Here is a 15,006-nt window from a genome sequence, read left to right on the forward strand (position 1 = left end):
CATTCGAGCGGATCGCCCGGAGGGTAGGAGAGGCGGCGGGGTAGCCTTGATAACACATACTGACTCCCATTTTCAAATAATCCCATCTCCTCCTATCCCTGAGGTAGACTGCCTAATAATTCGTGCTAGCTCTCATTCGACCCCCCTTACTGCTGTTCTTATTTATCGACCCCCTCACGCAACTTCCAATTTTGTCTCCTGTCTTCAGGACATCCTCGCCACACTGGTTATTAACAACTCTTCAGTGTTGGTGTTGGGTGATTTTAATTTTTGGCCTAACCATCCCGCCGAAAGCCCCCTCTCCAAAGAATTCACCTGCCTCATGACCAGTCTCAATTTTTCTCCCCTCGTCCACAGCCCCACCCATGTTCATGGCCACTCGCTTGACCAGGTTTGGACCCTAAATATCCCTACCTCTACCCCTGTCATCTCTCCCTGCTCTTGGTCGGACCATTTTTCTATCTCCTTCTCTCTCGCGTTAGCCCCAGCGCCTAAACTTCCCCTTTCCAAGAACACCTGGGCTAGAAAATGGGGTAAGGCTGACATGCCATCTTTCTGTTCATCCCTAGCCTACTCCTGCCCTGACCTCTCAGGCCTCGCCGCCCCGGACCAGCTGACTACCATCGATGGCTGGTTGACCCGGGCAGGCGACGACTTTGCTCCCCTGAGACGGATCACGGTGAAGCGTGCCCATGCTGCTAATCGCTGGTTTACCCTCGACCTTAAGGAGAAGAAGTTAGCTGCACGCAGAGCGGAGCGTGCCTGGAGAAGAGAATATTGCCCTGGCAAAAAAACCATCTACCTTTCTGTGCTCAAAGTATATAAACAAAGCATACTTGATGCCAAGACCCTGTTTTATTCAAACCGGATACTAGCAGCTGAATCTCAATCTAAAGAGATTTTTGCCACAGTACATGAGCTTGCCTCATCTAACAGAGCCACGACCTTGATCCCTCCTTCTCAACCGCTCTGCGACTCTCAACGATTTTTTCGTTGATAAGGTCGCAAAAATCAAGGCTAATATCTCTCCCCCTTCCCCTGCTTTCATTAATTCCTCCCCTCCCGCCATTATTTCCAAACTCACTTCCTTTCCCCCCCTGACCACAGCTACACTTTTTCCCTTGCTTCAAAAGGTAAAGTCAGGTTCCCCCCTTGACTTTGCCCCTGCCCGCATTTTGCGAGAAGTCTTCCTACACTGTCCTACCCCCCCCTCACACTCTTAAACGACTCACTTAAATCTGGAGTGGTTCCCACTGCCCATAAATTTGCGGCAGTCATCCCCATCCTTAAAAAACCCGGTGCCGACCCCTCAACCCCTTCCAATTACCGTCCCATCTCCCTTCTACCTTACTTGGCCAAGGTTCTTGAGACCTATGTAACCAGCATCCTGAGCACCTACGTGGAAACCAACCACTGCCTCTCCCCCCGGCAGGCGGGCTTTCGCCCCCTCCACTCTACGGAGAAGGTAGTGATCTCAGTGATGGACAGCCTACGCGAGGGCATTGATACCAACCTCCCCCAGGCCCTCATTCTTTTAGATCTCTCCGCCGCTTTTGACACGGTGGACCATTCCATCCTCATCACCCGTGTCAAGGCGGCGGGCATAGAGGGCCTGGCCCTCGCGTGGCTTAAGTCCTTCCTGAGTGATAGGGCTCAGGCTGTCCACCTTGCTGGTTTCACCGCTGCCTCTCGTAAGGTGGTTTGTGGAGTCCCCCAAGGATCCTCCCTCTCCCCTCTTTTGTTTAATTTATACATCTACCCCCTCATTTTTATGTTACAGCAGCTCGAGGTCACGGTGTTCAATTACGCCGATGACCTCCAGCTAATTTTTACCCTTTCCCATTCTTCCTCCTCTGCCTCAAACGTCCAATCGGTCATGCTGCATATCCAAGACTGGATGAACTGCAACCACCTCAAACTCAACCCGGACAAGACGGAGTTAGTCTTGACCAGAGGTGGTTGCAGTCCCTGGTCCCCTTCTTACTGGCCCCCCTCACTTGGTGCCCCCCCGCTCCCAGTCCCCAAGGTCAAGACCCTCGGCATCTTCCTGGATCCCTCACTTTCTGTTCATCCTCAGGTTAACTCGGTTGTTTCCTCCTGTTTTTTTTCCCTCCGAATTATTAGGAAGATCTCCCGTTTTTTTTCTTTGCCCGCCCTAAAAATCATAGTGATGGCTATGGTGCTCTCGCGCCTCGATTATGGGAACATCATCTATAACGGCGCTCCAGCTTACGCCATCCGCCGTTTACAGCTGGTGCAGAACCAGGCTGCCCGCCTGATTCACGGCCTGCCTAAATATCACCGAGTCACCCCCCTATTGCAGGCCTTGCACTGGCTGCCGGTGAAAGAGCGTGCCCTCTTCAAGCTGGGTTGCACCACTTTCCAGGCTAAAATGGGCACCGCCCCGGAATTTATTTGTTCTGCCATCACTCCTTACATACCTGGACGAGAGCTTAGGTCCACTCATCTGGCTCTGTTAACCATTCCCCGCTTCAGTAAGAAAAAGACTGGTGGCACGAAATTCGCAGTGCTTGCTCCTGCGTTTTGGAACTCCCTTCCTTTGGAACTCCGTATGTCATCCTCCTATATCGAGTTCAGGAAGGGCCTCAAAACCCTCCTCTTTTCCCGAGCCTACAATGCTTAAATCCCCCTCTGCTCCTGCCTGCTTCCTCACAATTCAACAGCGCCAAGAAACCGCATGGTAAAAGTGCGCTATATAAATGTTTTTAAATTCAAATTCAAATTCAACTGTCTTCCCCTGCGCCAACGGGACCCCGAAAGAGCGCATGAGCACGCAAAATTCCTGCAATGCTGACGCACACTCCCGTGAACCCGCCGGACCCAGAAAAAGAAAATCATCCAGGTAGTGCATAACCCACTGGTGACCCGTACGCTGTCTTAAAGCCCATTCCAGAAAAGAGCTGAACTGTTCAAAATATGCACATGAAATTGAACAACCCATGGGCATACACTTATCCATGTCGTACTTCCCCTTGAAGGAGAAACCTAGAAGGTGCTGGTCCACTGGGTGAACCGGGAGTAGTCTAAAGGCTGACTCTATGTCTGATTTAGCCATCAGTGTTCCCGCGCCCAAACTCCTCAGCATGTCTGCTGCCTGATCAAAGGACGCATACTTCACACTGCAAACTGCATCATCAATAGCATCATTCAATGATGTCCCCCTAGGTGCGGACAAGTTGTGGATGAGCCTAAATTCCCCTTTCTCTTTCTTAGGCACTACCCCCAAAGGCGAGCACACAAAATTCTGCGTGGGAATGACGTGAAACGGTCCCGCTACCCTACCTAAACGCACCTCTTTACCTATTTTTGTCGACACCAGTGTTGGATTGGCCAGAACTGATAGCTGATTTCTGCACTGTGGTGTCCCGACATACCCCCCAGCAGGAATTCGGAAACCATGTGTGAAACCCTCTTGCAATAACCTAGCAGAAGTGTGATTAGGGTACCTGTTCAGCCAGGGGATCATAGCTGACAACTGAATGGGTGAATGCGCTATTATGGGGTGGATCTTACTATTCAGGTTTCTTCCTACCCCTGTTTCCTGAACCACTGTTTTTATTTCGGCATGTTGTTTCTGGGTGGGAAGGGTGCCCACATACGTTGCACGCGTGCCTGAACTTACAGGTACCTGGTGCCCTGTGGCATGTCCGCCTGTTGAAGTCCCAACATACCCCCTTCGCCCCTCCATTTGTTCTCTGTTTTTGGGCCGTCTCCCCACCCGGTGCTGATCGAAAGGGCTGCTGGAACGGCTGTTGCGGCCTGGGAGAATAACCTTTATTCGCAGTTGCGCTAGTGCTTGCTCCCTGACCCTTCTCGAATTGATTGTGCCATGAGATAGAATCCACCTTGTCCCATGACAAAGTTTTATCAAATTCTTTGGATTTTCTGAAAGCGACATCATATTCCTTCCATACATCCCCTGCATGATTCTCATGGAACATTGTTATTCTACTCTGATAGCAGTTCATGGCTGGTTGCATTCCCTTAAAGCGTTCGCCCATTACTGCGCCGTACACTGCAAAAGCCCTCACCCAGTTGATGATGTTTTCTTCCACCCTAAATTTGTACAACTTCGCTCTCCATTCACTGGGCAACAACATATCCTTCTGTGATTTTGCATATTCCCATTCCCTGTTATCTATCAGCAATGAAAAAATATTCACATACTTGTCAGCCCATATCATTTCCTTCACACTTTGTGACACATGCTGTGCTAAGCACTCTCCCCTAGAGGGCAATGTTCCTTCGCCCAGCAGAGGCAGGGCAATCTCCTTACCATTGTTGTTGGGTAACGTTTCCTCCGCGGTCTTGGCACCGCCTCCATCATTCGCTGGACCTGTTTGGGGAGAAACCGGTGCAGGCGGCGTGGCGCCCCTACCACTAGCCAACAATATCTGAGTCACTAATGTTTGCTGCTCTGTTGTAAGGGCCGTATTGACCGGCAACGCACCCCCCCCAACCACGGGAGGACAGCCGCCACCTGGGCTGCCAGGTCTAATGGCATTGGCCCCGACGCGGGGATGGGAGTAGGGGCCGCAACTAGGGGCACCGGGGCATTTGGTGGCGCGACGGGCGGCACCGGGGCTGCCACCGGAATGACTGGCACAATTGGTACTGCCACTGGCAACTGGGGCACCGGGGCTGGGACAGCCAACGGGACCTGGGGTGGCGGGATTGGGGCAGCAGGAGGTACCTGGGGTGGCGGGATTGGTGCAGCAGGATGTAGAATGGGAGTAGTACTCTGTGGCTGACCCCCCACCCTCTTATTTCTTGCCCGCCTGGGTGGTGTCACAAAGACGCCCCTTGGCTTGGGCGGTACTATCGTCCGCTTAGGTCTTCCAGATGGGCCGGCCTGGGCATCCACCTTAGCCCCCAACTCCGCTACAGTCCTATCCAATTTATCAAACTTCCCCAATCGCTTATCCATTGCAGACATTCTGCGCATCATTTTTTGGAACATTAACCCCACATTCGCATTCCCATGCCCCCTTCTTTGAGACATATTGATGAGCACACCGTGCTCCGTACCTGACCCCGTTGAAGGTGCCCGAACTGGATCACACGGACCTAGGTCCTAGGCTTGCTTCCCTGAAATTAGAAAGTACGTTATCTCCTAGTCCAGCAAGCAATACAAGCAATCAGATCACCCTTCTCAACACTTTGGTCTGGGAAAAGTAAACACCAAATACATAAGAAGTGCCCCTTTTCTGTGATAATTCAGCTCTATCAGTTATCTGAGAACATAGAACCCAACATAAACCGGCCGTGCACCTTTAGCGTGTTAAATCAATTAAAATGTAAAACCAATCAACTATAACGCTTTGTTGCAATTCCTTTCCACGAAACAGCAGTGATATGAGGCAATAAATCACAACATAAAACAGGCAGGGCACCTTTAGCATGCAACTTCAGATAAAATTATAAAAGCAGTGATATGTGGCAATAAATCCCAACCTAAACAGGCAGGGCACCTTTAGCGTGCTAATTCAGTTATAATATCACATACAGTCAACTCTAGCACTGTGCTGCAATTGTTTTCACTAATAAAGGGATTTTTGGCAATAAATCACCACATAAACAAGCAGGGCACCTTTTAGCGTGTAACCTCAGATAAATTATAAAAAACAGTAATATGCGGCAATAAATCCCAACATAAACAGGCAGGGCACCTTTAGCGTGCTAATTTAATTAAAACATAAAAACCAGTCAACTCTAGCACTTTGCTGCACTTGTTTCCACTAATAAAGGGTTTTTTGGTCTCCCATCCGGCTTCTGCCCTAGCTGTCCCTGCTTCGCTTTGGTTGTAGCTCAGCAAACGATCGCACATCAAATTGCTCGCGTAAATGCAAAATGCTTTTATAACTTGTACCCCGCACAACGCGCAGTCTGCAGCGCGATCACCCCAATACCTTGTAAGCCGGCTCTTCCAAATTGCTCGCGTAAATGCAAAATGCTTTTATAACTTGTACCCCGCACAACGCGCAGTCTGCAGCGCGATCACCCCAATACCTTGTAAGCCGGCTCTTCCGTATGTCCGCTAAGGCCCTCGCACACCCCGCAAAATACCTCGTGTCTTGCGCGACCACTTTCCTCTGTACCCGGTCGGCCTGACCTCGCCGCGCTCGACAAGGATCCCTTCGTGGCCTCAGATCAGCGTCGCGCTCTCTCCCTGCTAACACCACGAAGTCGCCCGGTCTCTGGGAGCTGGAAAACACCACGAAGCCTCGCGCTCTCCCTGGTCCACGCACACCCACGAAATCGCCTGGTCTCTGGGAGCTGGAAAACACCACGAAGCCTCGCGCTCTCCCTGGTCCACGCACACCGTCGCGTTCCTGCTCCTCGCCGCTCGAACACTGCAGGGAACCTGAAAAATAAAACGAACAGAAAATTACACGGCCCCACGGTGGGGCGAGGAGTGAGCCTGGGAGCGCGGGCACAAAGAGGCCGCTTCCCGCGCTCCCCAGGCTTTTAACCCTTTCGCCGCCGCGGCCCCGCCCCCTCGCCCCGGAAGCAAACAACTACTTCCGGGGCGAGGGCGCGGGGCAAGCGGCCCCGAAAGGGACGGGGTGTGGGAGGAGCCGGGCCACGCCATGCTTGCGTGGGGGCCTATTGGCCCCCCCTTGTATTTCCGCTTGCGGAATTTGCAGAATTTAAGTAATTTCGCATTCCGCAGAGAATGCGGAATTGCCCAAAATTCCGCCATCCGCAGAATTTTTTGATTGTTCGCGCTTTCCAAATTAGTGTTTGCAAGATATTTCTCCCCGAGCAAGCAAACAACATTCGCAAACAGGAAAAAAGCATCACGGACGGGCGGAACAAGGAATTCCGCACGTTTGCTGTACTTTTGCGTGCCCGCAGACATTTTTTACCGTTTTGCAGAGCTTTGTGTAGCACGACTACGCAAATTCCGTCTACCCTTAGTTTTAACCCCTACGCTGCTACGCTACCCAGAATCCCTTGCAAACCTCAAACTTTGTCCCAAAAACACATATTCTTCATATTTCTGTGGTGGAAAGTTCTGGAATCTGTGTGGATCCCCAAAATTCCACCCACCCTGCATTCCCCAAAGTCATCCGAGAAAAAAATGACACCTCACTTCTGTGGGTAGGCCTAGTGCCCGCAACAGGAAACGGCCCAAAACGCAACATGGACACCGCATTTACACAGTGAAGACTGATCCTTTTTTGCAAAGGGCCTAGCTGTAGATTTTGAACCCTAGCTCTGCCTGCACCTAGGGAAACCTAGCAAACCTATACATTTTTGAAAACTAGACACCCAGGGGAATCCAGTATGGGGTGACTTGTCTGGCTCTCACCAGGTTCTGCTACCCAGAATCCCTTGAAAACCTCAACATTTGTCCAAAAAAACCCCGCATTTTCCTCACATTTCTGTGGTGGAAAGTTCTGGAATCTGCGTAGATCCACAAATTGCCTACCACCCAGCTTTCCCCCAGGTCTCCCGATAAAAATCGTACCTTACTCGTGTTGGTGGTCAAGTACCCGCGACAGACAAGGGCCCAAAACCTATTGAGGCAACTTCAAAATTACCTATCACAAAAAAACCTGGTTTTACTAGGGGGGTCCCATGAGTTTTTGACCCCAGGCTCGGCGGCCATCTAGGGAAACCTACCAAACTCACACATTTCTGAAAACTAGACACCCGGGGGAGTCCAGGTAGGGATGGCTTACATGGATCCTCAATGTTTCCCTACCCAGAATCCCCTGTAAACCTCAAAATTTTGCTGAAAAAAATCAAAATGTTTACACATTTCTGTGTGGGAAAGTTGTAGGATCATCGGGCAGACACAAATTTCCTACCACCCAGGGTACCCTCAGGTCTCCCGATAAAAATGGTATGTCACTTGTGTGCGGTAAGCATAGTGACTGCAACAGGAAGTGGCCCAAATCGTACTGTGTAGACTTCAAAATTACCTATAACAAAACTACCTGGTTTGGGGGAGGGGGCACCTGGTTTTTTGGCACCGGGCTCACCGCCATCTAGGGAAACCTACCCAACCCACACATTTCTGAAAACTAGACACCCTGGGGAGTACAATGAGGTATGGCTTACATTGATCCCCCAACTTTTCCCTACCCAGAATCCCCTGCAAACCTCAAACTTAGTTGAAAAAAGAACTTTTCCCTTACATTTATGCATAGGATTACCATGCTGGCACACATGTCCTGCCACCCAGCGTTCCCCGTGTTCTCCCGGTTAAAATGATATCTCACTTGTGAGGGTGGACCAAAGGCCTCTGACAGGGAAGAGCCCAAAACATAGGGGTTAAGGATATCGCACTGATAATTCTAAGCGCTACATTTTATAAAAAATACGTTTTTAGTCTATTCTGCATTCGACACCGACACAAGTGAGGTATCATTTTATTCGGGAGACTGAGGGCAACACTGTGGGGTAGGATATTTATGCCGGCACGGTGATCACACGCAAAAATGTAAGGAAAAAGTGTTTTTTTCCAGCTAAATTGAACTTGAACTTTGGAAAAAAAATCCCTGGTGGCTAGAGGGCTGTCTGCCCCACCGGGGAGGGGGGTGGGGGGGGCAGATAAGGTGCTATTACCCCATCTGCCTCTGGGAGGGGGGGCCGAAAGACTAGTTTTTTTTCGGGGGTGGGGGCATTGACATGCCCATTCTGGGCAGCCCCTACCTATATTTAAAAAAATCCCTGGCGCTTAGTTGGCTTTTTGCCCCCCCCCCCCACCCGGGCAGGGGCAGATCAGGGGCTATTGCCCCCATCTGCCTCATGGGGGGGGGCAGAAAGTATTTTGTTTTCTTTGGGGGTAGGGTGAGGGCATTTGCATGCCCATTCTGAGCAGCCGCCACCCTGGGCCAATAAAAAAATAATCCCTGGCATCTAGGGTGCTTTCTATCCCCCCGGGGGGGGGGGGGCGGGGGCAGAAAGACTGGAATTTTGTTGGGGGGGAGGAGTGGGGCCATTGGCGTGCCCATCTTGGGCAACTTCCATCCCTAAATTCATCGGGGAAAAAGCCTGCCCCCACGGGAGGGGAGGGCGAAAGACTGTAATTTTAAGGGGGTGGGAGCATTGGCATGCCCATTTTGGGCACCACTCCACTAATTTGCATTTAAAACAAAATTCCTGGTTTCTAGTGGGCTTTCTGCCCGGGGGTTACTGTCCCCATCTGCCCCTCCCCCCGGGGGGGCAGAAAGACTGTACTTTTGCAGCATGGGGGTGGGGGGCATTGGCATGCCCATATTGGGCAGCCCCCACCCCTAAATATAATCAACAAAACAAAATCCCTGGTATCTAGTGGACTTTCTGAGCCCCGGGGGCAGTTTGGGGGCTACTGCCCTCCCGTGTCCCCCCGGGGGGGCAGAAAAAAGGTAATTTTGCTGCAGGGGGTGGGAACATTGACATGCCCATATTGAGCATACCCCAACCCTATTTCACAGTTAAAAAAATAGCTGGTATCTAGTGGGCGGATTGGGGCGCTGGTATCTAGTGGGCGGATTGGGGGCTACTGCCCCCATCTGAATTTGGCCAAAATAAAATGGGGTGAGCAAAGGCCTTTGCCCAAGGGGCTGCTCCCCCCTCCCTGTTGCCTAGTGGGTGGGTCCCTGCTTGTGGTTCGCCCTCCTGGGGTGATCCCCAGCAGGGACTAGGGAGGGGTACCATTGGAGAGGGGAGATTCTCCCCTTTCCAACGATACCTGCTCAGTGGGCTGAGATAGCCCCCTGAGCACATAGAAAGCAACACTGAAATGAGCCTCTTGGCTCATTTAAGTTTCGGTTTCACTGAAATGACGTCTATGCGATGTGGGTGCTGATCGTCATTTCAGGGAAACCATGAAGGCATCCTCAGGAAGCTCTTCCCCAGCTCCTGAGGATGTTGGGGGTTAAAGGGAATCCCTCTGGTGCCCGCACCAGAAGGATTCCCTGTGCCCGTGCGAGCAGCTCATTCATTTTGGTTTTGTCCTTTCCATTCTGGGATTTATAGCCATGTGATGCCATTAGAGGATGTGGCGTGACGGCAGAATTGCTGAATTTGGAGCTGGGGAGCCAGCTTCGAGTCTGCGTCGACTCAACATCCTGTTATTCTGCGCGGTCACTTAATCGCCCCACGCCTAAATAAAATGAATGTGTCTTTGGGTAATGTAACTAGTGTTCTTGGAAAGTGCTCCAATACCTTCAGGTCAAGTTTGCGCTATTTAAATCTGTAATAAAATAAAATAAACATAGAACTACAAGTCCGAGAATGTTAAAACAAGACACATCCTGTTCTGGTCGAACTGCCATGTCATAGCCCAGGAAACTTGAGAGCTCTGTATTTGTAATGTTTTTGTGCAAATTGTGGCTGTGAATACAGAGCTCTCAGGATTCCCTTGTCCAAGTGTGAGTAGCTATCCTGCATGGATTTTGCTTTTGCTAACTGTATTAATAGGACTACAAATCCTATATTGCAAAGAACGAAACAAGAAATGACCGGATTCTCATTCATTAAACTGTATCATGAGAGCTCTGTGAATATATGAATTCCAGTAAGGTTTGTAGGAAGTTCCTATGGCATATTGCCTGTGACCGGTTCTAATCTGTTTTTCAAATAAATGTGTTTATATATATATATATATATATATATATATACTTAAAATACAGGTTATAACACAGAACATTTACTTGAAAAGAGTTATCAGGGTTTGCCGCTCCCGCACGTGGCTCTGCATTTTTCAACTTTTGCCTTTTTCTGTGTATTTTTTTGTTTTTATTCAGACAGTGCAACGTCAGGAGAGCACATCACAGAGGAGTCTGACTCCATACTTGTCATCGATTCGGGAGCTCAGATTGATGAGGACGTTTTGGAAATGTACTTCGAAAACACAAAGCGATCAGGTGGCGGACCTATCAAGCAAATGCGCTGTGATCGAAAAGGCATACAGATCACCTTTGAAAACATTGAAGGTATTGTATCTTGGGATAGAGGGGTACAACACAGACCACTTGAATTGTGTGAAAAAGGCTACTTTCTTGAACATGTGTAGATCACAAATAAATTCCTTGGTATTCCATCCGCCTTATGAAACTAAAGCCTCGCATCACATCAAATGAACTATCTAATATCCTGCCCCCACACCGTAACTATCTCCTTCCTATTGTACTGCATTTCAGCCAGTGGTCGAAGTGGGGGAAAAAAAGTAGAACTGTGGGCGAAGAATCAGAAGGCAGGAATAACCCGAGGATTGGGTCAGTGGGCGGAGTCAGAGGTGTGGCCAGAAAGAGCAAAGCATCCAAATTTTTAATATATGTTTGGCATTTCACTGACCAGTTACAGCTTACTGCGTCATTTAATTCAACCAATGGATACACATGTTTATTTAAGGTTTAATAAGAGTTATTGACATTAAAATACATTCACAAAGTGGGATACGTTCCCAATCACAGAATGTCTCAAATACGCTTAAAAGTTGAATCACAAGCCATTTGTCTCGGAGCCATGGCGTTTCTGTCATCAGCACTTCTCCCTTTTTCCACAAGAGCAGTTAAACATGAATGGCAAAATATCCTAATTTGCTAATTTTTTCACATAATTATGGCTTTGCCATAATTGCCACGTAATACATCATCTGCTGCATAATCTGACGATTTTAACTAATAAATAGTTTGCAGCTCAACTTGATCAAAAGTTACTATTGCTGCAAAGTGGACGGCCCTTTGCAAAGGTTGACGGGACACCTTTCTCACTGCTGCATTTCTATGTTAAACTGGTACTAATAAGGCAAAAGCTTTGTATAGAATGTCAGTATGTGTAAAAATGTCAAAATAATAAAGTAGCAGAAAATATACTGCATTACACTGCAGCCTTTTTTATGCTGCATAATTTAGTCAACACTGCAGCATAATTTTTTCCTCCATTGCTGCATCATTCCGATGCCCCCAAAGCAGGTACAACATGTAAACGAGCTTGTGCATGAAGCAGAGAGACCTTGAGCTTTGCAAACTTAGTTTGGTGTGTGCAAATCCTGCATTGCCGATCCCTGGTGAGTTTACACTACTACTGCTGAACCAAGGCCAATGGAGGTACCAAAGGGTGTGGTGGACTGACCTCACTGGTCCTGTGACCTCAGTGACAGAGTCAGGGTGTGCTGCTTTGGAGGCCTTCCCCCAAGACTGAAGGTGAACTTCAGTATGGATTGTGGTTGACAGACCTTCAAGGTTAACCCACACTTGCCACCACTTGGGGCTAGGATCCACCTGCTGGTGCTAAGACTCCAGGCCTTCTAAGGCCTAGCAAGGCCTTCTAAGGTCTAGCATGGGAATGTGCTGTCTGATGGACTGATCATGAAGGCTAAACCTGGTTCCCCAGTTCCAAATTTGGCTGCTCTCTCATAGTGCAACATCCTCTCCCACGCTGAACGTTACTGCCCCACTGAGAGAAACTCGCCCTGCCTTCAGCTTAGCTACAACCCAATTGTGCCCACTATAAAAACCTGGATGCGACTCAATTCAAATTACGTTTTCCAATCCACCCATCAGCCAGGTATTGAAGTACCTCCAATATTGGTGCACTTCCCCACCCCGGGAAAGCAGTGTTGTTCTGGCCACTTTGCGACCACTCTGTCTTGCTGTATTTAGTTATTTTTCATACATTAAATCTTTTATTTCTGTTTGTCCCGAGGCTGCACTTTATAATACGACATTTCAAGTAAAAATGTTTTTCTGTTTTTGGATCCATTTTACAGGGAAAAAATAAACAAAAGGAGAGGCAAAAGAGGGTAAGAAGAGTTTCTGGAAGTCACGGTTTTCAGCAAGTGAGGAGACTGAAAGAGAGGGAATAAGAGTAAGAAAGAGCGAGGGCAGCTGCCAGCAGCAGAGCAGGAGAAGTGGACTCTGCTCTTGTATTCTCTGGTCATGAAGGAAAAGAGTCCTTTTCCTTCTCTGCCAACCCGCCCGTCATCGAACATCCACGAGCCCCAAGCCTGCCGTCCGGGGACGCATTCTTAAAAATAAAAGTAGGGGAATGGATCCCACTAAAATAAAGAAGTAGGGGCACGACGTGCCCTGCCAATACCGCCCACTTCGACCACTAGTTTCAGCCTTTTTGCAACCATAACTTTTCCCTACAGCCTAAGACTGCATGTATTAACATCTAAGCAACTAACTTTTCTACACTTTACCATGTACTTCCTGCCTATTCCATGTGAGAGGTTTTTCACCCTCTCTCTTTCCACATGGTTCACTAATGGCAACGCCAATCAAACGTCTGTAAACTCATGTAAAACTTTCCAGGCTACCGCCACTCAAAAACCATCCACCTGCTATCTTTTAATGCCTAGCCATCTCCATTGGGCCATGCTCCCCACCTACGAAGGTTCAGAGTCCTTGCCTACACCTCTCAGTTCTAACAGGTACAATTCTATATATATCCGCAAAAGATGCACACGTCACCCCTGAAAAATTCCATATTGTCATACTTAATATCGGCATGACTATTGCACCCAAAAGCAAGTTTCCTACAAAACAGACTCCTCTGCCTATTGACCTTACAGCGCGTCTGCTCAATCGCTAATAGCTTGCTAACCTCCCTCTAATTTCTCCTTCACATAAACTTAGTCCAGAGATCCAAGAAACCTGACCACTGGGCCTTTATCTGCAATAAGTCTGGCTTCATACGTCCTCAACAATACCGCACCTTTTTCCAGCACAAGATCATTTTTCCCCAAATGGAGAGCCAGAACTTCCAGTCATCGTCTTCCACCAATATGCAATACGAACACTGCATCAGCTCGCGCCATCTCATACTCCTTTTTCCCAGCCATGTAACCGGAAACAACCGCCAATCAAAATCCAAATTTGCCCCACAACCCCTTTGCGCTTCTTGCCGCGCCTCCCACTTGATGAATAAGTGCCCCACCCAAATGGCCACATCCTCCGCCGCTGGGCCAGCAACAGAATCTGAAACAGCAGTAAATATTCACACAGCATGCCCTACCTCGCTTTCATCCTCCCCAGAATTTGAATTTGAATTTGAATGCAGATTTGTAAAGCGCATAGCTACCCTCGGGCGTCCCAGCGCTGATAGTCAACCTAAAGCATCAGGGGGGGGGGGGAGTAAAAGGGAGGAGTTATGGGAAGAGCCATGTTTTTAGTTGCTTGCGAAAGGCTAGTAGGCTGTGTTCACTTCGGATGGAGAGTGGGAGGGAGTTCCACAGCTTTGGAGCATTGTAAGAAAACAGTCGCCCCCCAGCGCGGGCCTTTTTTATTCTGGGGACGCTGGCCAGCGAGAGGGAGTGTGATCTAAGTTGTCTATTCGAGTGATGAGGTTTGAGGAGAGATCTCAAGATAGGCGGGCCTCTGCCATGCAGTATCTTGTATGAAATGCAGAGGGTCTTGAAAGTGATCCTTTCTCTGATCGGGTGCCAGTGTAGGGATCTGAGGGCTGGTTTGTCCGAGCATCTGGATTTGGTCCCGGTCAGGAGTCTGGCGGTGGCATTTTGAGCACATTGCAGTCTGTTGATGACCGCTGTGGGTGCCCCTAGATAAAGGGCATTTCCGTAGTCCAGTCTGGAATTAACCAGCCCCTGCATGAGCAGTTTCCTGGATTGAAAGGGGATCAGATGCAGGATTTTTCGTGCTGTCTTGATAAGGCCGAAGCATGGGCCGGCGGTTTTTCTGGCCTGGACTTTAAAATTAAGGTCTTGGTCCAACCAGATACCTAGGCTTTTGACTTCGGACTTGGGGGTAGGGGGTGACCCCATGCAGGGTGGCCAGGAGAGGGATGTGGGGAGTTTGCGAGGGTTTCCTAGGAGGAGAATCTCGGATTTATCTCTGTTTAGTTTCAGGCGCGATTCGCACATCCATTGAAAGATATCCTGGAGGCATGCTGACAAGTTGTTCAGACTTTTGGATGACTGGTTGATGGAGACTACCAGCTGGGTATCGTCAGCGTACATGACTGTTTTTATGCAGAATGGAGTTACAATGTCTTCAAGGGGAGACATGTATACGTTAAAAAGTG

General features: G+C 49.1%; 1 protein-coding gene across 3 annotated transcripts in view; it reads left to right on the forward strand.

The window, feature by feature from the left end:
• LOC144823685 (protein mono-ADP-ribosyltransferase PARP14-like) overlaps positions 1–15,006 on the forward strand; it is a 1,720,771-nt gene that overhangs the window by 496,716 nt on the left and 1,209,049 nt on the right. For all 3 annotated transcript variants that reach the window (XM_078682415.1, XM_078682413.1, XM_078682414.1), the window contains exon 4: positions 10,764–10,952. In XM_078682415.1, coding sequence (XP_078538541.1) covers positions 10,764–10,952 — 189 coding nt within the window. The remainder of the gene's footprint in view (positions 1–10,763; positions 10,953–15,006) is intronic.

Source organism: Lissotriton helveticus, chromosome 3_1 (assembly GCF_964261635.1).
Source record: "Lissotriton helveticus chromosome 3_1, aLisHel1.1, whole genome shotgun sequence".
Taxonomy (NCBI): domain Eukaryota; kingdom Metazoa; phylum Chordata; class Amphibia; order Caudata; family Salamandridae; genus Lissotriton; species Lissotriton helveticus.